Consider the following 25,934-nt stretch of genomic DNA (forward strand, 5'->3'; position numbering starts at 1 on the left):
ACTGGGGTGCAGAAAAATGGCAGCAGGTGCTCTGGACTGATGAGTCAAAATTTGAAATATTTGGCTGTAGCAGAAGGCAGTTTGTTCGCCGAAGAGCTGGAGAGCGGTACACGAATGAGTGTCTGCAGGCAACAGTGAAGCATGGTGGAGGTTCCTTGCAAGTTTGGGGCTGCATTTCTGCAAATGGAGTTGGGGGTTTGGTCAGAATTAATGGTCTCCTCAATGCTGAGAAGTACAGGCAGATACTTATCCATCATGCAATACCATCAGGGAGGCATCTGATTGGCCCCAAATTTATTCTGCAGCATGACAACGACCCCAAACATACAGCGAAAGTCATTAAGAACTATCTTCAGCGTAAAGAAGAACAAGGAGTCCTGGAAGTGATGGTATGGCCCCCACAGAGCCCTGATCTCAACATCATCGAGTCTGTCTGGGATTACATGAAGAGAGAGAAGCAACTGAGGCTGCCTAAATCCACAGAAGAACTGTGGTTAGTTCTCCAAGATGTTTGGGCCAACCTACCTGCCGAGTTCCTTCAAAAACTGTGTGCAAGTATACCTAGAAGAATTGATGGTGTTTTGAAGGCAAAGGGTGGTCACACCAAATATTGATTTGATGGAGATTTTTCTTCTTCACTCACTTTGCATTTTGTTAATTGATAAATATAAACTATTAACATGTCTATTTTTGAAAGCATTCTTACTTTACAGCATTTTTTCACACCTGCCTAAAACTTTTGCACAGTACTGTATGTATATAAAAAGGGAATTGAAGACAAACCATTTTTCTGAGGCCTAGGCCTATTTGAACCCATTCCCCATAACCTCTACTTAAGCAAACCAGTGTATTTACCTTATGTAAATCAAAAATTGTTCACATCCCCAGTAGTATAATCTAAGGGGCATTTCATATCAATTGAAATGGTTTGTAATCGAAGTGATATGGAAATGTGAAAAGACTATCATTGATACATCCAGGTTGAGGTTAAAAACAATGTGGCACTGAAACGGTTAATGATGACTGGACACCACAAGCAATGGAACTTTGAGAGAATCATGGAACATAACTTTGTACAAACTATAAAGACCCTGTATCAAAGCATGTGGTCATATAATTGATATGCCCAGATTTTTAACCCTTTGCAGACGGCCCATTATAATGTAGATCTAATTTGATCGATGATGTAATTGCTTACTACACGGTGAGAAGCGTGTTATTTTTTTTTTTCAATTTAACATAAAAGTTTTTGGACACAGTGCAGCATTTCAGTATCTACGGTTGCAGTGTTTACTAGAGATTACCGCAGACCATGACATCAAAGCGCAATTCATTAACACAGGGGTTTCAAAATCGTTTTGCAAGATCCAGAACGCTTACTGATCCAAAAGAAATACGGTAGAAGACATTTTTATAGAAGATGCTGATGGAATGAATACCAGAAGGAGAAGAATATCCCCCTGAATTACAAACTTCTTCACACTGATATGAAGATTCTGAAGTAGATGAGCCTGGGAAAGTTCTGGTTTTGCTTGTTAAGTTTTCAATATATGTTAGTTATGTGAAATAAGCCCTGGTTATAAATAGACTAATGTGTATAAGGATAGTACATTGTCCAATTGTTTAGTGTAGGCTAATGTGTTATGCTTACAATATTGCATCAGACTTTGCGGTTAGCGTTACCCTTTATTTTATTTATTTTTGTACATTATTGGTTCCTTTTTCTTTTTGCGATTTTTGAATTTGGTCCAATGTATTATATTACTTGTATAGCTATTAATTAGTTGTTATCATAATTTAGTATTCATTTATTTATATTAAACATGTTTTTTTTTGTAATACTTTAAGGACAAAGTGCAGTAAGTGTTTAAAATCAGAAATGTGTTTTTTTTATGTAAGCTGTTGCTCAGACATTAGTCATATATTAACACATGTATGTACATAAGTATACAGACGATATTTGTTACGAAAAAAGTGTGTGTTTGTTCTACTTTGGTTTTGCTTTCTAGTTGGGTAAAGTAAGACTTGACTTAATGTCAGTGTAACCCCTTGGTATGTCCAGGTTCTACGGACACTCAGCTTTTCAAAAAAGGTATCACACTCTATGCTTTAAACGGACATATACATTAACTCACATAAGCTAAAACCCTGCCAATCACTTCTCAAAAAGGTAAAAATGTGCACCTGTCAAACAATTTGGTATAAAATCAAGACCATACATATTTGAATAAAATTATTTCAGATTCTAGTTCCTGCGGTGTGTGGCTACCACTGATAACTTTACATATTTTAAGTAGGAGATAAGTAAATTATACTTATGAGGACATTTCTAAAGAAAAATGAATTTAAGTGGATTTTTAAACTTTTGTGTCATATTCAAATTAGGTCAGTGTGGGCTGATCATAGAATGAAATCATTTCTTATATGCAGAGCAACAGATTTAGAAATGTATAATACTGTATACTTTAAGTAGATATCTAGTCCAATACATGCTTTAAAGTCAAGTCATTTCAGTCGGCCCTCAATGTTAGAATTCACACAGTCCGGAAAGAGTTAAAGCAATATGGCAGTAAAAAGGGTTAATTTTTACTCAATAACTCTGGTGATAAGTAAGTGAACAAACATGTAGGGTAAAAAATCTAGTTTAAAAAAAACAAAGCCTTCCTATAAGTTTTTGTATTTCTGTTTTTACAATTTGTTTTTATTTTGGCAGGGATCAAAACGTCACTTACTATACCATCTGTGATTTTCTTTGCAGGGCCTTCATACAACTGTATCTGCTTCTCAAAGAGTTGTGCGATGGCTCGATGGACAAGCTCATACTGTTCCTATAATCGATAAATAAAGGGTCTGTAAGCCAGCGGGACATTTAGGAACCAAAGAAATATGAATACATTCTTCAGTGGTTACACTTGGTACCTTCGTTTGTACAGCGGAATGCCTTTGCGTTCTCATTTCTTGAATTAAACTGAAGACATTGAACTCTTCTGGAATTTTCTAAAAAGGGTAACGAGAGGTATAAAGGTTAAATAAATAAAAAAACAGCATTTTTACAATACTGGAAATGAAGAAAATGAACCAATGCTAGAGCCATTGGCTGAAGTAAATCAGAACAAAAGAATGCATGGGGTTTAGTGACTAAGCATGGTAAATCAGGTGCATCCGGAACATATGCATCCTGATGCTAAACTGTTGACAGGAACACTAAATGGCACCCAGTAGAATTCCTTTACGCTGTCGTATGTTGGAGTTTCCCTTATCCCAGCTGGTGGGAAAACAGTGCTGTCATGCTACAGTCACCAATCTGCATCAATGGAGGAGATCCTGAAACACTATGCCTTTAGCATTCTCAACTTTCTACTGCAAGGACACACAAAAAAAGGGAAACGAGTACAAGGAACACAAAAGGCACTGAAAGACTTCCCATTAAAATGCTTGTCGAACTTTATAATGAAGTTTCCTTTCTAGAACTACTGCCAGGACGACCTGGGAAAAGAAAGCAGCATTCTGTTTGTTGCAAAAAGAAAACATCTTAGGGTTCAAACTCCGCTTTGATAGCTTCCATACCTCAGCTTTAAGCAAATTCCATGTATAGTCTATGGCACAAATCGCACCTGTTCTTCCACAACCAGCACTAAAAATAGAAAGGGAATACATAAAACCTTTTCATCATTAATATAACAATTGGATCACTAAAAATAATTTTGGGGTCATGTACAAAAAAAAAGGGCACATACGCAGCACATTCAGTGGAGGAATGATCTTTTCTATGTAAAATAGCACTCTGAAGTACTCTTGTACAATACTTACAAACAAACTTGCAGAGCATGAATATTGTTCAGTTATATTATTATAATGTTAACTAACATATAAGCACTCATTTTCATGCTTTGGCATGCATGTTTATCACACTACTACAACTATTTTCAAATATACATGTATATACTGTATATTTACCATCTTCATATAAATTGAATCTACAGAGATCAATACGAGTGTAAACATACAGTATTCTTCATTACTAAAGAAAGTTTAGCCCCGAAATCCTTAAAAGGCATGGAACAATGTTAACATGAGGCTTTAATCACAGAAACAATTAATCAATTCACTGCCAAATGAATGTTCTTTCTGGAAGTAATTCATTAAAATACAAAAGCAAGATGAAAAGGCTCCAAGCTTTTTAAGAACTCACGTTGGAGCATAATTAGATTTCAGACATTACATCATTGCTTTACCAACACAGGATGTCTTATTGTGTTATAGGACTACAACATTACCAGTTCTTGACTGTATATTTACAAACAGAAATACTGTACTTCCAACATACTGAATAGAAAATATTGTTTTACTGCAGTTCTGGGCTCAATAAATACTGTATGCTACATTTAAAAGAAGCTACAGTATATGGCAAACACATGCTATTTTTCTCCCTACATTCTAACAATAAATAATAAAACAGACGCTTAAGCAAATCCCTTGTAGTTAAATGCATTTACCTGCAGTGTACACAGATGGGCACGTCTTCGTGTTCCTGGTATTCCCGCATTAAACTGATCATATCCAAGATGGAATCAAATGATGAGGGAACATCATGGTCAGGCCAGTTCACATAATGAAACTGGTATATTCTGCGTGATTCCTTGAGGAAAAGCATATTTCATTTATGGCCCACAATTGCTCAAAGTGAGTAAGTGCCTTCTATAGAGTGCTTTTTTAATTGAATTTACATTTTTATGGCAGTGTTACAGTAATAGCCACTCAACTGACAAAATGACATTGCTGATTTGATTTATTATCATGATTTTTCAAAAACCACTCGCCATGCACCATAGGTTCTTTGAGAAATTGCTTCTCTTAATATCTCACAAACCTGATTGTCACATTTTGTGCAGCCCGTCAAATGCTGCATGGGCGGTCTTAACGGGATACAGTTTAGTTACAAAACACCAATGTCATTGTGCTACCTGCGAAGCATTGAGAACGTCGGCTGGCAAGTGAACTGATTTAACTAGCAAACAAAAAGGCAGAGATAATACGTCTCTGCGAAGGACCACCAAAACTTCTGATATCCAGCAAAAGAAACAGAACCAGCTTCAGGCTGCTGATTCTGACCCCGATGAGGAAGGTGAATTACCTGGAGCAGTATCCACATCTGAAGCACAACAGCCACTGAACAGTGACTGGACTTTATTTAATAAGATTGAAAAAACGAAGTTGTTGAAATTTCTGTGCAATGTCTAATTGACAGTTCTCATCAGTCGACAATTCATGCCTTTTTTAGACAGGCAATTATATGCATTTGTTTAAATGTAAAGAATGACTTAGTGTACAGTATATGTATATATATATATATATATATATATATATATATATATATATATATATATATATATATATATATATATATATATATATATATATAGATATAGATATAGATACAGATATCCATATAGATATCTATCTATCTATATATAGATATATATCTATATCTATATACACACACAGTATATATAAATAATCTCTGGTGTGTATATAAACAAACAAATATTGGTTTCTTAAAATGTAGGTTGTGGGGTACTTTGAGACAGAGAACTTTAATTAAAAATAAATAAATACTCACATTATTAAACTCAGCTAGGAGAGTTCTTATGAAGTAGTCAGTTCTAGCCTGTTCAGCCTCCTTAAAAACATAAAATACATAAGAATGCTAAATTCAAATATTAATGTCAATCAAAACACAATAAAGAATATAATTTTGTATCCAGTTATAGAAGATGATTCCCTTTCACATTTCTTTTTTCATAAACCCTTTCACCATCCATTTTATCTTAAACTACAGCAGACCTTTCAGAACAAGCATGCATTTTGTCATTTGTCACAGCCCATTAGCTCCTTTTATGTTTCAACAGATGTTAGACTGTGTTGGGAAAGAGTGCTGACCTCTATGCAAAATGAACTTTCCCTTACAAACCCAAACAGGTTGCTTCCAAACTATAGCTCATACTAAATTCAGTCTTGTGTCACACTCTACATGTATGCAGATAGGAAAGCCTAAAGATAAAGTGTTCAAGCGGCCCATCCAGCTAAATAAAAAAAAAAAAAAAAAAAAGTGGTTAACACCAATCCCCCCACAACATTCATAATCAACTCTTAATATTGGCGTAATACAGCACAGGCAAATATATCCTGACTTGTGAAGGGTTAGTAACAAACACGTAAGACTTACTTCGTGCAACAAACAGGTTTACAACCACAATGCAATACATATACAATTAAAATGTGTTCAAACTGCTGTTATAACCACGCTGTTGTCATGAATCAGTAGAAGGCAAAACTTTATTCTAAATACAACAAAAAAGTCAATACAATATGAGTAGTTGTGAAATAAAAAAGAAAAAAACTTACACAAGAAATCTGAAATGGTCCAAAAGATAAAGGTTCATCCCCATAAAACGGAAAGTACCGCTCACATTTTTTCTACAGAGAAAAAGTATTTACAAATCTGAATTAAAACATTTTAAAGATGGTACAAACTGCACTAATGATTCAGTATCATCTCTTTATCAACACAGCACCGTATATTGCGCTACCTCAGAGAATGTAATGTAAATGCAGTGTTGCAGTCAAACAGCCCTGAATTATCCTGCGTTATGGTCAAGGTAGAAAACAACCATGCACATCTTGCACGGCACAGATCATTTCAGAGAACCTTCAATATGGTTCAGGTCATCATGCAGGGCAATCACAATTTCAGATAGACGCAATATAAAAAAAGACTTACCCTTCCCATTTCAAATTCTCGACAAGCCATTACAATAATCTAAAAAAAACATCAATAATATAAATTAGTGACACAGTGGTGCCCAGGCCATTAGTATTTGACATCCTCTATTAATGTCAATAACATGGAGTAACATGCCTTTTTTTTTTTTTGGTCCATAACCCATAAATCCACCTTTAACAACATTGCAGAATCAATTTGCAAGAGGTATGCAGCAGTTAACTAATCTACTGACAAGAGTGACCAAAGATATCCACTGGACAAAGGTCATTAGTTTATTTCTATTTTGGACTAATGTAATGGTCAAATTAAACAAAACTTTGGCATACTCTCTCTTAAGACAGCACCATGTAGTGTGATCTTATTTTACAAATAGGCGCTTTTTTTTTTTTTTTTTTTTTTTTTTTAAAGTAAATCAGGTCAAGCTTTCTTCTAGATTCATGAACTAACATGCTGCCTTCCAACTCCCCACCCCCCCAAAAAAGGGATGAAATACTTTGTGTATTCAGAGGTACATCTGTGTATTCATGACAAGTGCTAACTGCTTAATTACTTACTGCAACATTATATTCCCAGATCATCCTCCAGAAATCTATTACTGTGTTGGCCAGTGGCCCTTGGGTTGCAATGTATGCCTTTGGCCCGTGCACTCCCTGGAAATCAGAATGAGTAGAGGGGGGGGGGGGGGAGAGAAAAAAAAAAAACTTAGAAAGAAATGCAATACAGAAAAAAAAAAGTATTTAACAGGGAAAAAAAACACAACAAGCGCCAACACATATATGAAAGTTTAATGCAGCAATACTGGAATGTATTATTAGACAACAGTGTAAGCAATAGGAACAAAACCTGATCAACCTCGTACATTTACTAACAGTAACCTGAACCAGACAATGCTAATCTCTATTTCAGAACCTCAAACTCATCTGACTATCATTCGACTAAACATACACTGTAAGAAAAAACGTATCAAAACATTTCAAAGCCATTACCTTAATAAAGTTAGCATTGATGTAATCAGAGTCCTGAGGGGAGGGTTTTAATGTTACCTTTACCCTGCTGTGGTCAACTGAAGAAAAAAAAAAATCAATCAATAAATGCCACTTATTGCTGAACAGTAACCCCACCCCCTTTTACAATTCAAGAGTTCATAAAAAAATGACCTCTAAAGTAGCACATGTCCAAGCTCACAAGCAATCTTAACCAATACTCTAACCGCTGTGAAAGTTAACAGAAACATATCATCAATACTTACAAGGCAAGATATCTTTATATCTATTCCTTTTAACATTTTCTTCTTTTTCTCCAACATTGGTGGGGTAAGTTTTTTCAGTTCTATATTTGGTGGATAATCTTCGTAATTTCTGTAATGACATATTAAAAAAAAAAAAAGTCAGAATAGGTTTGTTTAATTTAGTAATTTAAAATACATGCACTTAACTGGGAGAACATTTCAAACAAGTGCATCAAAACTAGAAGGTTGTTTGCCTACAGTAAACAGCAGGTCATACCACTGTGTGCCCAAAAACTATTACACTCATAGATCCATTTACTGTAGCCAACAGTTGTTTTTTCAGGGAAACACTTTTGTATAATGAACTGTAACCATGCATGCTTTGTTCCCCCACTAAGCCTTACACACACATTCTGACATCAATCCAACAACGCGTTTGGAAGTTAGACTTTCAGAATAAAAACAAAAAAGAAAACTTGCAACAGTACGAGTGCTGATCCTGCAGCTCACACAGAATAATGGGAGGATGAAAGATGCTGAAAGCGTTGAGAAATTAATTATAAAGCTATTTCTGTCTGTACAGCATGCAGTTTGTGTTTTGGTTTTTTTTTGCACTCGGGTGTTAAAGAACATGGGCGGTTTGGTTTCGTACTCCCATGTTTTATGCATTGTAGATACAGTGACTTATCTATTGATAACTGTGTGCACTACAGGTAAAGCAAAAGGGGATTCATTATAAAAAGACTCTTTATTAAATTCCATGTTTGAAGTGTAAAACAAGCAAACATGTGGCCAAGACAGAGGCTAAAGATCCTGACACAATGAGACAGTTCAAGCTACGTTTAAAACACCTGTGTACTACCATCACTGCAATGAAGTGAAATGTGAAGAGAGGGTCAATCTGACCTTGCAAATCCCAATACAGAGAGATGTAAAGCGCTAAACATAACAGGACAGCTAATGCATGGCAGCTGAAAGTGGACACACTGGAGTTTACATTACCTGTCCTCAGAGGATGGACTGTGTAAATACAGTACATTTAGTCATTGTGTTGGTTCCTACCACAGAGAAAGCAGGCATGCTGAAAAATCCACTAAACTCTTCACAATCATCAAACGGTACTCCCACTCCAGTAAAACACCATATTGCATTAATCCAATTGATCTATATTTGACATTTAAATTCATTCTCCAGTACATTGCAAATTAATTTTCAACTCTCTTATAGAACTACTGACACTACAGCAAAACACACACATAAGCACAGCATTCACCCTTTACACGGAGAAACAGTTCTCTTGATGTGAATTCCATTTATTATAACAAGCCAATGTTGCCAATTGATTTTAATAATGCCTTTCAAAAAGAGGCTACGATGCTACATGTGAGTCAGAGAGAACAAATCTAATCTCCAAAGAAAGCTCATTCAGCTGATGCAGTACTTTATGGACTCATTATCTGTGAATAACAGATATCCACCTAAAGAAAGCAGACTCAACACAGTTACACTTAATAGAATGCCAGAAGAGGAGTAGATAAGGAGTTAAAGATTGTATTAATCTGAAATCAAGTCCTTGATGAGCTGTACGCCAGTATCTAAAAGTGCCAAAGGAATTTTACACAATAGGTGTCCTTTTCAAAAAACAGCCTTGGACTGAATAAAGATTGGGGGACCATTAGCTTCAAAAGAGCCAAGGATGGCCTATGCATGAATGCTGTGAGCAGGGTAAACAAGAATCTGGATATGCAGTGCTTCCCAGTAAGTGGGTTAAATGCTTTCAGACCATCTTTTTCAGCATTTCAAAAACAAGCATTCTGCTATTTTTAGACTGTGTCAGATCTATGTTCATGAGAAGTTTGGAACAATACAAATTATTGCTGTTTTCAATCCCAAACGAGGAAACCACTGCACAGTACCTCATATAAAAAAGGACAAGAAAAACACAAAAAAGTGATTTTTACACTATAGAGCAGGGTGGCTTGTGAAGGCAAAAGACACATCATTAATACAATCATAAAATTACCATCACAAGCTACAATGGTGGTAGTGGCACCACTATCTGTATTGCATCTGACAAATAATGCCCTCCAGCTACAGTACAATTCAGCAAAATAAACAGGGAGGTGTATCCTCCAAGTGTGGTGGATGCTGAAAGTCCCCTTGTTTTATCAGAAAAAAATTATAAATGTGTGAACTTATTTACAGTGGATTACTGCTGCAACACACTTTATACTACTTTGGCTGCCTTTTAAAAAACACTCAGCTTAACTGGTTTCACTTCCCTGATAAACTGAATGTAATAAACACATGACGGATTTGTTTAAATCAGTAAGGATTCATTTTCCAGATATTTTTTTTTTTTTTGTCTGTAGCCCGAATTCTTCCCAGAGAACACACATGACCTACACAAGCATTATGTTCTAAAAATGTGCAGTGCTTCTGAAATACATAGGAACAGGTGTCTCCATGGGGGTATGAAAGCATTATTCACATACTAGAGTAGTAGTCAAATGCTGGACACCTTTTAAAGGAGGCCATTGTTTCAGTTCCTGAAGCAGAGGGTAAGGCAGCAGTAATCAATGACTCAGCCACTCACTCCCTGTCTGTTGGAGTGGAGATATACCGGCTGAGGAATGTGAATTAGCTGTGCATTGCTGCAACGTCTACTTCTGTACAAAACACCTTTAACAAGTACTTTTGGCTTGAGGCGTGCATGAGAGTTACGAGAACTGCTCTACAGCCCCTAAAAACAGGGGCTCGTCATATCCTGCTGTGTAAATGTAGCACTGCAAATACCCCACTTTGCTTAACACAGACATTTCTGGAACAGAAGGGGCATTTCAGTCTGAGAAAAGTTCACAGCTTTGTACAGTTGTAAAGATGAAGAAAAAAAATAAATAAATAAAAAGGCTGCCTACTGTGTGTGTCTGGAAGACCAGGGGTCAATTATACTTACAGCCGAATTGTTTGCTGAAATTGCAATTACAATGCTATTTTGTTCAATTACAGTTACAATTATGCTGCATTAATTGCAACTACACTAATAAAGTAACAAATGGCTAGACACATTACTGCTTGGTAGAATAAACAGTAAACATAGGTTAGTTACTTTGTGGCAATTACAATATATATTTTGTGAAGGCAAAGGATAAGGAGTACAAAGATTTGCACTATTTAAACAGGATAAACAAGATGACTGACTGACATGTTCCCCTGAATATTTTGCTTGTGGCATGGGCAATAGAAATATGATTGCATTGTATCTGATGAGTGAACCAGCTGATCGCTGATAAGTTTATATTTCTAACAGATAAAATCAACATCCTGATTCTGATGTTACTGGAGATGTACAGAGGACGATGCAACACAAAGCTAAAGACAAGCGAATAAAAGGTATGGGCATATTGGATCAGGGCCTTTTGTGAGCTAAAGCATTCAAAACACACACACACTTGTACAGAGACTAAAATACATTTTCTATTTAAAACAATGTTAATTCAAAGCCAAAATTATACGGGTAACGCGTTATAGAAAACTGTAAAATGGTGGAGATTTTGGATATATGCACAGAATAAGTAGAGCAAGAAAACAAGACTAAATATTGAAAGAAACGTAGTATGAATACTAACTGGATTTGTGCGTTACTCTTCAACTTGCATTTTCTAAAGACTGCAACAAAAGTAACCTATCCATCAACACAGCTCCGACCCTGCTTGCTACTTTTGTTTTGTTAGAGCAGCACAATGACAGTTTTCCCCCTCGGAACTGAACATGCACTCTGTGCATAATAAAGCTGTTCTAAAGACTGCGGGCAGCTGGACCGTCATCTGTATTCTGCCACCGACAACAGAATACAGATGAAACGCTGCATTCAGCCACACTGCCTTTCTTCAGCTACTCAAAACAGCTACTGGATCTTAATTACAAAAAAAAAAAAAAAAGAGAGAGAGAACTGGTATTAAACCTCTTACAGTAAAATAGGGTAGTTAAAGATCCTCTTTTTACCATTTGAGAAACTGTAAAGTGCACACCAACCAGCCTTACATTTTAAATGAACACTTGCCACCCCTCATGTCAGATTTCAGAATTACGAGCATTGTCAAAATATTATTTTTAATATACAACACGTTTTAAAAAGAAACAGGAAAACCAGTTTGTACATGTAGGTCAGCTGAGCAACTGGTGTATTTTCCATTCACTGCATACTTTTAAGCATCACTGTTTGTCCTGCTATCATAGTGACAGATACCACATAAAGTGACAAGCAAACATGGCAGTATGTGACGTTACAGAGCTGGGGAGGTTTACATCAGGGTTTATATATACCATTAAAATTACATATTCCTACACTGGCTTAGAGTGTCAGTGACCTTGGCATGATACAATTGAGACACTTTACTGCCAGACTAGGAGAAATACAAGTGCCTCGGCAAAACATGCAAGAATTAATGCTGAAACCTACACTTACTAGTATGTGCACTACATAAAGAAACTCCAAGAGTGTGCTTTTTTTTTTTTTTTTTTTTTTTTAATTCATTTTGTGTTAGATTTATTTGAACTACATTTTCACATTTGGTAGCTGGTACTTGTTTGAAGCTCGGCAGATACAGAATAACAGGTTTGACATCTAGGGTTAGGCGCCCTGCTAAATATTTGTGAGATTTATTTATAGTCGAGTATAGTATTGGTAAGGGCAATTGTGTCTCAGTTGTCATAAGACGATAGTCAATGGTTTCCTCAGCTTGTATCAGTTCATTTTTCATATTCAGTGGACTCATCCCAGTAAAAATCAAAATGTATGGCATTTCTCAGGGGTTTACTGCATATTAAATGGTAACAACTTGTTTGTGGAGTTTTGTGTTTAATGGTTTGAACAGAGTCAGAAAGCTTGTGGTTTCCTTTGCCTTGTGTAGAAAATAGTTCTGATTAAAAGTTATTCCATAGCAAATTGTCCTAATTATATGAATATGTAGTTATACCAAGTTGCTTACTGTAGCCACACATGTGTTATAAAATTATTATTATTATTATTTATTTCTTAGCAGACGCCCTTATCCAGGGCGACTTACAATTGTTACAAGATATCACATTATTTCACATTATACAGATATCACATTATTTTTACATACAATTACCCATTTAAACAGTTGGGTTTTTACTGGAGCAATCTAGGTAAAGTACCTTGCTCAAGGGTACAGCAGCAGTGTCCCTCACCGGGGATTGAACCCACGACCCTCTGGTCAGGAGTCCAGAGCCCTAACCACTACTCCACACTGCTGCCAAAAATAATGGGGGGGGGGGGTAATGGAGAAATCAGACCAGCAGCCTGCAGCTCTGTACAGCTTCAACAAGTCAATGTTTTGAATAAAATCAACCAATGTTACAAGTTGTGCTTTTAAAAGAAACCGGTTAGTAACAAAACTAAAGTTAGTTTTGATTCACTGAATCTGCATGTGATTGAGCTCACCTTCTCCCCCCTGCCCCGCCCCCTGTGAGTGTTGCTGATGGGATTGCACCTGTGCACAAGTCTACAAATACTGCATCAACCGATCTACAATGCCTTCTGATGTTTGGCAAATATTTTCTAAAGTAAGATGGCAAAAAAGTAAACCGTAATGTTTGGTATACTCCGGTAACACAACGAATTTGCGTGAGCATTTAATGAGATGGCACCCTACAAAACGAAATCCACATTTATTCATCTGCTACTTTAGAGTATGCATCACTAAACAGAGCAACTACTTACAGTTTTAAAATTAGTAAAAAAAAAAAAAACACCCCAAACAGAAATGCAAAAAATAAATAAATAAATAAATAAATAAATTCCATGTCAATAGTCAGTGAGGTTATAGTATGAGTCGCACTCAAAGAACATATTGTAAATGTAACCAAAAAAAAAAACTAAACTGGATCTGTTTTAGGGTTTTAAGCTTATTGTCTACTTTCAGTTTCCTCCAATTTAAACAAAGCATAAAGCTTGCAGTGAAATGAGGTGGTATAAAATAAGCTAAACAACAATTAATACTCCATCTTCAGGAAACACCTGTGGACTGAACTTTGAGCTTACTGTGTTGAAGCTTTAAAGTGTCCTTCAAAATCACCATTTAAGACCCTTCAGTTCTTTAGTCTCCAAAGATATTTTTCAGGAAATACCTGATCAGGCAGGAACGCTGGGTGTTACATGCTTTTTCACGGCTCATTTTCAGTTTGGTTACATAAAAGCTATTCTTAATACTCTGTCAGAATGCTGAATAATCTGCATGCAGAGAAATTCATTTTAATACTTTGTTTACATGCAACCAGAATGATACAAGACGTGTTGGGCATGTGAAATGAAAAACAGCTGGCATCACACACATTTTTACAAGGCCAGATACATCATTAACAAGGTCAATGGTTATACAGTTAAATGGACTTGATCCGCTCCAGCGAGCACAGGTCTGTCTGGTCTTTGGGTCAATAAAGTTGCACAACAGTCTCTTGGCTGCAAGGTAATCAAAACAAATGCTTTAACAGTTACTGCAGTGCTTAATGGAATGGAAGCAGACCAATTTAGGATTCTACTGAAATTTACCTCCAACGTCTGTCTCATCCTGTCTCGGATCTAACGGTGGGAGGCCAGATTCAACAACTTCAAGACATGCCATTTGAAGAAAATTGGTAGGGGAAAAAAGTTGTCCCATTTAACTGAAGGATACAGTCCAGATTAAAACACTTACTTGGTAAACAACTGATAAAAATCAAATCTTAAAAGGAGCGTAGTGCCCAGAGATTAACAAAACATAAATAACACTGAAATGCAATTCTCCGCTAGTGAAAACAGAGTCATTGGATATATATATATATTTTTTTTAATATAAATACAAATAATCCTCTTCATCTTCACCACTTGGTGTTCTGTCAGATACAGAATGACACACAAAAAAAAGGTACGCACACTGAAGAAATCATCTACACATTGATGGAAAGAAATCCAATGCTAAAATCAATACAACTCTAAAGAGGTCAGCAGTTTTGCAAAAATGATTCGTTACAAAGGGGGTGGGGGGGATAACAAAAGACATGCAATTTTAGATTCCCATCGGCAATATGCTCTATGTAGCCACAATATCAAGATCAGCTTTCTAAAGTTCCTTTGCCATTAAAGGGGTTCTGTGCTGGTGAAATATATCCGATTACAGAAAACAGGAGGTTACAAAATTAATTAGACAGAAGATTAAAGAGCTACAGTATGCACACTGTCAGAACTCATTCTTCACTATCAAACACTAGAAAAGACAGGGGCATTGTAGGTCTAACCAGTGACAGCTCCCAACATGTCAATTGAATCAGAGGTCGTACTAGCTTTTCTGTTCATGCGTTCCTGAAACACACATGCCCAAAATGTTGCATCCCATCCATCAAATACACATTTTAACACAAAGGCTAAGAAACTCCAGAGATGTGCATTTTGGTACATTTTTATGAACATTTAAACTCTATGGCATGTAGTAGTTTAAAAAAAAAAAAATCTGTCTGTGATATACATATAAACAGACACACTTATCTTTGTTATGTATATACTAACAGTAGACCTTTTGCATGACGAGACGGGATTCTAGCACTGTTTGTTGCCTTCTATGTGTGTTTTAATATTTTTTTGCATCTCAATAACAGCAACGCATCGCCGTGTCTTTTAAGCAAAGAGTCTTGAAAAACTGTACATTCGTGCATATGTTTTTTTTGCCTAGCAGCTCTTTCATACACAGTACATCTTGCCGTCTCGATAAACAAGCCATGGATACTTAATCTCCCATTGAAAATTATAAGAATGTCGTTTGCGTTTCTGTGCATTACTACTGCATCGGTCACTGTAGTACTCGTAGTCAGAAGTAGATGGCCGAGATGCAGATGAGCAATCTTCTTCATGAGAATCCCCTGAAGATGCTGACTGCTTAGCAAAAAAACAAAACAAAAAAAATGCTATGCAAATTAGGCGACTACAAAAATGAAATGCGAGTTAAAAAGTAGGATTGGGGATGAACAATTCACATAATTTGTCAGCTCTGTTTGAAATAAAATTAAAAGGGACCAGAATTAGGCTCAGGGAAGATATGAAGGTAAAAGCAAAGATTGTTTTGCAATTAACAGCTTTTTCTGAGTTTAATTATGAAATAGAATCAGCTAAATTTGTCACCTGATTAAAAATAAAACCTGAAAACTTCAAGCCCTACTTGTGTGTGTGTGTGCTCGCATTTGAGTTTCTCAAAATTCTGTTTTATTTCTTAGCAATATGGACCTCTGTTGATATGGGGCATAACACATTATTTTAAAATAAAATACAGTGCATGGAGGGATACTATCGTACTAATTTCCAATGTCCATTGGGCTGCTAGGAACTGTAACTGAACTATTCTAATAGCAGTAGTGTGTGTACGCATTACACCCGACTAAACAAGAAACTGTACTTCAGTGTGTTTGAGCTGGATTAATTAAAACATTTTTGTGTACAGTTCTCAAGATCGGTTATGTAGTGTGGACAGGGCCTAAAAGTAAATATCATTAATATTGCTAGCAAAGCCAGATATTAGGCTTATTGCTGTCACCTACAGGACTGGAGTATACCTTAATCAATGCTGTTATATTGCAGAACATTTTTTTTTTTTTTTTTTTTTTTTAAAACAAGCAAGTATTAAACAAGTATTTTACGGTCACTGCTGCAGTGTAATAGATTACTGAAAAACAGTATTTTCGCTAATGGCCTTCAAGGTCAATTTTTGCTGCAATAAATGTTTGCGCTTTTTCTTTTAATGTACGGCACATGTACGAATAATATATTTCACGGCACATTAATTTTGCGGATTTTTAATAAACACGAAATTAGCAAACATTTCTTTCTGTGCGTCCACTGAACGCAAGACAAAATATTTTTCGTCCAAATTTTGTGTTTACGTGACCTCTGAATTAAATCGTTAGCATGGAACCTCATCTCTGCTGACTACCAATATGTACAGTGCTTCTATCTTAAGAATAGCTGGAAAAATATTGAAATGTGCTACCTAGATTAGACTTCATGACCTTGTAAACTTGTCTTCAAAATAATGTATGCTCATATGCAAAGTTCTACTTTTATATAATTTAAAAAGAAAAAAATGAAAACAACTTTTTGAACATGGAGACCGATACCAAATACCGAATTAACAAATAGTTACTGAAGCTGGCCATTGTTAGAACATGCTGGGGTAATTTTTATAGCTGGAAAGGTTTCCTGAGCTAAGCAAACCCTGTGGCGGCTATTACGATTACCACCGCAGTGCAAGAAATAACTGTCAGTGTAGCCATTTCCTTTAGAAAACAAATTCCTCTGCTGCACATTTTCTGCTTTTAGCTCCTTTCACAACCCTTACTATCTGAAGTCAACATATCTTGTTTAAGCCAACACAGCTTCTAGGAAATAAGATACACAGAATCAACAATTATAAAATAATCTTACAATAAGCAGAAACGTAATTACTTCTTTTTGTCCTCTCCCTTGTATGTGGGTGAAAGGCATGCTGTTGATGAATTTAGGTTTTCCCACAGACTTGCAAAGAAAGGCCATCATCCTGTCCCCCTCCCACTTGTGTTTATTGGTCAGGATCATTTTCCACATTACTTGTTCCTAAAATATGCCTGGCTTTTGATATTTCTTTTTGTTTTTTTTGTATTCAAAAGAAACAAACCATACAATGAAGCATGCAGCATTTGGAGAGGTTCACCAAAGTAGGGCTCATGTAAGGATTTGTGCAATGTAATTTGCGGATGCAAAACACCAATATTGCGGCCAAAATCTTTTGATTTTCGTGCTCCACAAATCTCATACAGCGTCTACAACTCTCTGCACTCCTAAATCACCTCACCTCTGGGCTGTAAGTCCAGCCGCTAAATAGCCCAATGCACAGGCAGTGCTCATTGCGACCCTCATTATCATGATTGCAGATCATTATTCATGCGTGTTGAGTAATTTGCATTGCTCTTAAGCTTACGTAGGGCGCAGTGCAAAATACAGAACATATTAAGGGTGTCTGTACTATACCACAAAAAAGTGTGGTACAGTAGACAAGTTTGTGAAATAGAATGTACAGTATGCGAAAGATTTTGAAGTAATTTGTTTTACCATTTTTTTTGTATGTGTTTCAATGTTTTCTCGTGCAGAATGGTATTCACTGAGACGCATGCCCTAAAATGGCTAAGCCTTCATTTTTTTGAAGGTGTTGCATCCTTGGCTTAGAGGCCTAGGCAGCCCCTCGACCCCAGGCCTGTTGGGACACGCTACAGTACATGAGGAAACACCCAGATCATATTCTTACCCAGGGAAAAAAAGCCAAAGCATTTTACCGGAAAATTGTGATTAAAAGTACTTAAGTTTTCTTCTAAAAGTAATATTTTAAGTTTACACCCTAAACTTATACTACATAGCAATTTGTGCATTTTACACTTTTACATGTTTCCATTAGCGTGCAAGAATTTTTTTTCTTTTTTTAAGAATACCTGAAAGACTTGTTTTGGCAATTCCAAATGTATTTTCTATTTAACTATATTTTAAAACACCAGCCATGAAGTCCTGAAGTCACTAAAGTGCAGCCATTGAATTGTGCCTCTAATTAGCAGTTGCCAGCATTTGTTCTCATTTACCATGGTTGCTAGTAAGTGGCACAGTACTGCAGGAAATGAGGGTTCCTTTCAGAGCACAGCAACTTCATAGTTCTGAAACAAAGCAGGATGTGGGATTGTGATGCGGTGATCCATCCCATAATCACATTAATTTGGCTCCTCTGGAGGTGGGAATCCTGACTTCTGCCAACATCTGCGACCGAGAACACTTCTTAAAAATAGTAACTATTCTGTCACAGGAATACCGGCATTTGCTACTTAATGGATTAAATCTCTCTTTGCATGTCAGCAGGTAAAAGCTGAGTATACTTTTAGCCTTGCAGAGCCCAGGGATCATTTCCCTTGTATACAGTTGTGACCCATTTGCTATAAAAAGTAAAAACTATATTGGAAAGCCAAAAGTTACATTGTCAGACTTTAGATATTTTACTAAGAATGTAGCACAGAAAAAAGAATTTGACTTAACATGGTACATGATACACCAAGATATTTTTCTCATTTGTTTTTTTAGACAGACAATGCAAGTATCACTGACTATAAATCAGATCTTGCTGTATAATTATATATATATATATATATCGTACTTATTATGAAGAGCTCTGTATTCAATGATTATAAAGAAAAAAGAAAGTATGAACCACACAGTATACTAAATATCTACATACAACCACTATTTAAAGCCAATAAGGATCAAGCATTGTATTTATTTCTTTATTAGTGACTTTCACTAATCTTCCCCTCCCCTCAGTCTCAATATCTGTAATGCATTTTAGTAAGACGACATGATAAAGTGGAATGGATTCTAATTAATGGTTTGGATTCCAAAGTGCAACCACTTTTAGGACTGATCAGCAAGGACTAAACCTGGTGCAGCAACCCTGCAGGCAAATCGAGAGCACAGAGCTTATTTATTGCCTTTTAGTTTTGGGGGTTTAGTCGATATTGATACGTGGACTAATATGAATACAGATGATCAATGAGATCCATCACATCCACTTACCCTCCTCTGATGTGATCAACTTTGCATTGCTGTTGAAATAGTATTTGCCACAGTTACATGGTGCATTATGTTATTGATTTATCCACTTCTATTTCTCACAGTATTGCCTTTTGTGGAGAGGAATTTACAGAAACGTAAAATAAAAGAATCACACTGCAGCAGGGCAGAAGCCCTGCTGCTGTAAATAGTGTGTGGGTGTGGGAATGTAAGGTTGGCAAGGATTGGAGTTAAATCTGTCCCTGCCAGCAATCACAGGTGTGGCCATTCCCCAGTTAGGTAATTGATGCTAATTGGGGAGTGGTCACATGTATAAAAAGGAAGCAAAATCAATGGAACAAACAAACAGCACAAGTGCCACAATAAAAGGTTAAACAATTCTAGGCTGGGCATTTACCTTCACTACAAAGTAGTACAAAACACACAATTATCTCGTATTCCCAGCACATCTCCACTCTGGCACGCAATTGCCAATTCTTCCTGAGCAACATACGAAGAATCTGACCCTTCCTCACCAACTACGCCACCCAGCTCCTGATCCAGGCCCTGGTACTCTCCCACCTAGACTACTGCAACTCCCTCCTGGCTGGCCTCCCTGCATCCGCCACCCGTCCACTCCAGCTCTTCCAGAACTCCGCTGCTCGCCTGGTGTTCTCTCTGCCTCGCTTCTCCCACGCAACTCCACTGCTCCGCTCGCTCCACTGGCTCCCGATCACCGCTCGCATCCAGTTCATGACTCTTGTACTAGCCTACAGATGCCTTGACCAGACTGCACCCAGCTACCTCCAGACCCTCATCTCTCCCTACACCCCCACTCGACCTCTCCGCTCCTCCTGCACTAGAAGACTGGCTCTACCTCCTCTACGGATATCTGATCCGCAACACTAAGGAAAAACTGTTTAATCCCAGAAGTCAGATGAAAAATCAACACTGGTCTGGGACCAACCATGTATTATGTATGCAGATTTAAGCAGCTTGAAGATGTGTTTATTGTTGTTCATGTAAAAAACAAACCGATATGAGCTTCCCTTCACAGATCACAATGAACTAGACTAGATTAGCTCTAATGAGAAATATGTACATTTCACCACAAAAAGGTGAGATTCTCAAAATGGACGTGTAAGACAGACAAACAATAAATAATCTACAAATGTGCATGGAATCTGACTTTCGCACACTGCAAGATACAAGCTTTTGCAAATATCTGGGTTAACAAGAATAAATGAAAACTCTGGATTAGTGTGGCAATTTACGAATTCCATCTGGGAGGTTGCACATACGTTCCAAGCACTCAAGTAATTCACTGGTGTGTGACATACTGTATTGGCATGTATGTAATTATGACAAATTTCAAGCACACTATAAAGTCAAACCCTGCTGTCTGATCATCATTGAAGCGTGCAAATGTAAGTACTTTCTCAAGAGAAAGCAGGACACATTTGTCTTCTGCTTTGACCTGCTTTTTACTCGTCCTACCTACATTAGATTAATCCTGGCTGCAACTAGAGGAATAGGCATAAACTCACAACAAATTGCAAAATAAGGGACAGCACAAATTCTGAAGAGCCCTTTAAACATTAATGCAAGGCTTTTCAACCGGGGGTACGTGTACCCCTGAGAGTACTTCTAAGGGTAATTGTATATTATATCTAAACCACGATGCATAAATATTTCATTTTTGTTTAGAAGCTCAAAGGTTAATTTCATCCATCTCTACGCATGCGTGACTTCGATTGAGCAGGTTTCCCCTCTGATTACACAGCTACATTTTAGTAAAAGCAATAGCGGCTGGTTGAATGGTTTTCAGTGTTTGATAGAGTAAATCCAGATTATCCTGTGAAAGTGCATAATTATAGCACCAGGCAATCTATTTTAGTGTGACACACATATAATATAATATCTGGAACAGTAACAAAACCATGTACACTAAATACACAATAGCAGTTAATTGACCTTTTCGCGTGGACAGCCTACTATATAACAAACTGGTTTTGATCAATCCCATTTATTCTAAAACCTAAGAAAAACGGCGTTTCAGAAAATGGTAAGTTATCACGTCAGAAAACCAGTCCAGCTATAAATAGCTCACCACTTTTAAATAAGTGATTTGTTTTGCTAAGTATAATACATTTCAGGGCAAGTCTAACAATTGCCTCACTTCCCAAACCCCACTTCCTTTCGTCTACCGTACTCACACGGTGGATCCAACGCCCCTGTTCCTTGCGCAATATCCGCAAACTCCCAACATTTTTTAACACAATCCCTGATGACATTAACATCACTCATTATTTGCCTTCCCTGAAGACGTGCATAAACTTTTACATTGACAATGCTCTGTTACAACACACCATGTTACTACCCCCTAATATATAAGTATATAATGTGTAACTGCAGTGTACAAAAATGAAACAAACAAATGAAAGGTTGGTTTGTTTTTTTTTGGTTTTGTTTTTTTAACTGATTAAAACAATTTACTGCAGGAACGTTTCTGACAACAGCCCTTAACACACACACTAATACACACACACACACACACATACATACATACATACATACACATACTATAGTACTGATTTATCAAAATGTAAAAAATCAAAACGAGACATCTAGTTATTACACCGGTGATCGCAATTACGCGCAACAGATATAAAAGCTACAGCTAAACTAAACACAAACTCACATGTATAAGTGATAGGCAAACCTTCTTGAATTGAGAATTTAAAAAAAAACAAAAAAAAACATATTCAATGTTAAAATTGTGATGGGACTGTAAAATCCGAGATATTATGAACCCCCTCCCTTCCAAAGCACGATTGTCTGATATTTCACATACAAATACAGCACCTGGGTGTGATTTGAAAGAATGCAAGTACACCAAAGGCCGTTTCACATTTTAAAGTACAAGCAGAAATTAGGGGGAAAAAAGAAAAAAAAAGTGTTTACAGATCACCGCTGAAGATGCTGTAAACCTTAAGAAACTGCATTTCGGATGGAAATGTGGGAGCAAGTTTAGGCCGCATAAAAGCCTGGAACCGAGCAGAGGTGGGAGTCAGAGGGAGAACATGAACTGACATCCCCTTAAAACCCACCGCCTCCCGAAACACACACAGACAGACACAACCTCGTACACGAACTACCGTAGCGATCTTAAACCGCTGTCACCGCTGCAGTATATGAATCCAATGGCAAGCTTTTTATATTTGTAATTCCAGCCCCAAAAGATCCCCCCACCACCTCCTTCTCACCATGAAGTCGCTGCCGAAGTTATCCTCTCCTTTTTGGTCCCCGGTAGTCATGGCCTGGACTCCCCGAATGAACCTTTTCAGGATCTCCACCTGATCCATCCTTGAGACGAGATGCAACGCAGTGGCTTTCACAAGAAAAAAAAAAAAAAAAGTAAAACTATATATAAAAAATAAAACCACAGTTTCACTTTAACATCCTCATCGTCCCATATTTAGCTACTTGTTGCTTAGATGCCAAAATCAATCCAATTTAGTTAAATTTTTTGTAAATAAAAAAAAAGACAGAAAACACTCCCCAGACTCTGCTTCATGCCTCAATATTCTCAACTAAACCAACTCACAGTAACTAGCTGGACCGCCCCAAAAGTCGCTCTGAAGCAACCAGCCCCCTTTCTGGGAATATCAGCTTTGATTGGGTCGTAGTCAAAAGATACTTAAACTGATTGGGTTAAGTTCCCGTCAATTAAGCAGACGAGCCCATTTTCAAGCCCTTTTCTCAGCATCTAATTAATAGTAAAGGCGTCAGACATTCGACCGGCGTTTCTGGGAATCTATGCGTTGTTTGCATTGTCAACTGTGCCCATCTGACAGAGTGGCTTTGCGAGTTAATTGGGTGTTACAGCTGTCAGAGTTTGTGAAAAACGAGAAATGGGACAGGATGCTTTGTTGAGTACAGTTTGCCCAATAATGATGTATCATTCTAGCATAGTCGGCGGTAAATAAAAATAATAAAACTTATTCAACACGGCAATAATAAAAATCCACCCCTTCCTTCTGATGATTGTATCTATATTGGTAAGGCCAACTGAGTAGATTTGTCTTCCTTAAACCTGAGTTTAAACTGTACATTTGGATGAGAAAAAATGAAACATATCACAGCTTGCATAGTTCCAGAGTACTAAGAACTAAAAAGGACCGGAAGCATCAAAGAATCGTAAAAATCATACGTAGTCGTGAAACCGCAGCAGAAATGGAGACTGATACAATTGCCTTGTAATATCATGCCAAATTTCGCGCCCCCACCCCCGTAATCATAAACGAGTCACGCGGCGATTTTGTTTGGTGAGTCAGTGAACAGTATAAAAACAAAAACATATATTTTATATTTTTTATTGGTATTTAATCGTAATGTTTATAACGTTGATCCTTTTGTTATCATCTCTCGATGCTTTACATTACACTGATCTACGTGTGAAGAAAACATCACATATGGTTGAATTACTATCCATCTATCTATCTATCTATCTATCTATATCTATCTATCTATCTATGTTTCAGCAGTCTATTTCTGGAATAATTTGTTTCAGCAAGCCTGCCTTTAAAGACACCATTAGTTAAGTAATTAGTTTCAACTTTGTCCTGAACTAGTTGCTATTTATTGCAGGAAAAGATGTGTGGGAGTAGGGGGTGCGGTTATTCTTTTTTTGCTGAGCAAAACTGAACATTAATACAATGATTCCTTGTGCACACATCATAGGACTGCCAGTTACTGTAGAGGGTACTTGTTTTAGACAGTATGTAATATTTGCTTTCTAATACAGTATATAAGTTCTTGAAAGCCTCAGTTGATGACTGCATAACCTAGAAAAAACACTGTAACTGCTTTAGAGGTTGATATGAATGTGATGGTCCAGTTCCTATTTATTCACCCACTTTCTCAACCAATAAAACCATAAAAGGATTGTATTTATTTTCTAAGAGCAAGTTTTTGGCTGTAACTGGCCACAGAATAATGTTTCCCTCAAGGAATACTTTTTATAAATCATTAATCTTAGGCAAGAGGTTGGTTATCATTGGACAAGCCTACCCCGGGAGAGAAGAGACATCCTGCTGTTCCTCGTGCTTCATATCCCCTTAGGGGGAGGGTTATCCCATGCTAACCCTTATTTCTTATATATAATGAGAACACAGAACCATAACAATAGGGTGCTGTTTCAGTGTGGTAGGACAAATGAAAAAAAAAAAAAGATTAATGAGCTAAGACTATTATCATTCTGCTCTTAACAGGCTTAGACATGTTTCTGAGTGTGTCCAGTACAAACTGTAAGAATACTAAGATTCTACACCCGCACTACAGAGTAGGATCCTTTCCAGACCAAATGAACTATTAAGATCATGGGTCACGGTTACATAAGCAGCTCTTCTGCAACATAATATAATGAATAATAAAGCAGGTTTATGACAAGCTGCACCTAAAACAGTATTATAAAACTCTAATAAAACACAACTGAGTCTGTTCAAAAAGCTCCCGTTCCTTAGCAGTAACAGTCGTTTTAGAAACTCCTCATACCTATAGGATTCTTTCTTGTTTAATGCTGTTGCCAGTCATGAATAAATGATTGGAATTTTGTGGCTTGAAGGAGGTAAAGGTCATGTGACTCCCAGTGTCTCCTGCTTTCCTAAAGCCTTCCAGTGAAAGGCCTTATATTTCTGGAGGCTAAAGGGAACAATCTCAAGGTAGGTAAAAACAGGAGAGAGATGAATCTGAAAGCTGAGGCAGCACAATGCTCTTGAGGCTTCCCATGTTTTAACCATACTTACATAAAGGTAAAGGTTTATAACCATACAGGCTTGTTTCTATTATTAGTTTTGTTCATTTAGCAGACACCTTTATCCCAGGCAACTTACAGAGACTAGGGTGTGTGAACTATGCATCTGCTGCAGAGTCACTTACAATTACGTCTCACCCGAAAGACGGAGCACAAGGAGGTTAAGTGACTTGCTCAGGGTCACACAATGTGTTAGTGGCTAAGGTGGGATTTGAACTGGGGACCTCCTGGTTACAAGCCCTTTTCTTTAACCACTGGACCACACAACCTCCTTTTAAAACCCATGTATTTTTCTTCCAGGCACAAGTATATATGAAACGTTTCCTGTGATCCTGTTTTGGTGATCTTGTAATTATTGCCAAGGATTAGCTTCAGGGTAGCTTGTTCATCGCTGATGATATTAAGCGGTTACTGAAGCTCATGTCAAGGCAGAATGTCGGAGTCAAAGTAGGAAACAGCACACAGAACACTAGACACCACTTATTATCCATGTAAACAT

General features: G+C 37.1%; 1 protein-coding gene across 3 annotated transcripts in view; it reads right to left on the bottom strand.

Annotated features, from left to right (window-relative positions):
* The window catches only part of LOC117419895 (tyrosine-protein phosphatase non-receptor type 12-like), a 39,528-nt gene extending 16,250 nt beyond the window's left edge, over positions 1–23,278 (bottom strand). Inside the window, exons 1-11 of one of the 3 annotated variants that reach the window (XM_058986126.1) lie at positions 22,887–23,276; positions 8,034–8,142; positions 7,771–7,847; positions 7,339–7,434; positions 6,782–6,820; positions 6,406–6,477; positions 5,621–5,680; positions 4,497–4,639; positions 3,568–3,634; positions 2,920–2,997; positions 2,733–2,828 (exon numbers count right to left, since the gene is read on the bottom strand). In XM_058986126.1, coding sequence (XP_058842109.1) covers positions 2,733–2,828; positions 2,920–2,997; positions 3,568–3,634; positions 4,497–4,639; positions 5,621–5,680; positions 6,406–6,477; positions 6,782–6,820; positions 7,339–7,434; positions 7,771–7,847; positions 8,034–8,142; positions 22,887–22,985 — 936 coding nt within the window. In that variant the 5' untranslated portion in view covers positions 22,986–23,276. Of the gene's footprint in view, positions 1–2,732; positions 2,829–2,919; positions 2,998–3,567; positions 3,635–4,496; positions 4,640–5,620; positions 5,681–6,405; positions 6,478–6,781; positions 6,821–7,338; positions 7,435–7,770; positions 7,848–8,033; positions 8,143–22,886 lie in introns of all 3 variants that reach the window. The other 2 variants (XM_034033251.3, XM_034033252.3) reach the window with 2 other exon arrangements.
* Positions 23,279–25,934: the final 2,656 nt, after the last annotated feature.

This window comes from Acipenser ruthenus, chromosome 14 (assembly GCF_902713425.1).
Source record: "Acipenser ruthenus chromosome 14, fAciRut3.2 maternal haplotype, whole genome shotgun sequence".
In the NCBI taxonomy this organism is placed as follows: Eukaryota; Metazoa; Chordata; class Actinopteri; order Acipenseriformes; family Acipenseridae; genus Acipenser; species Acipenser ruthenus.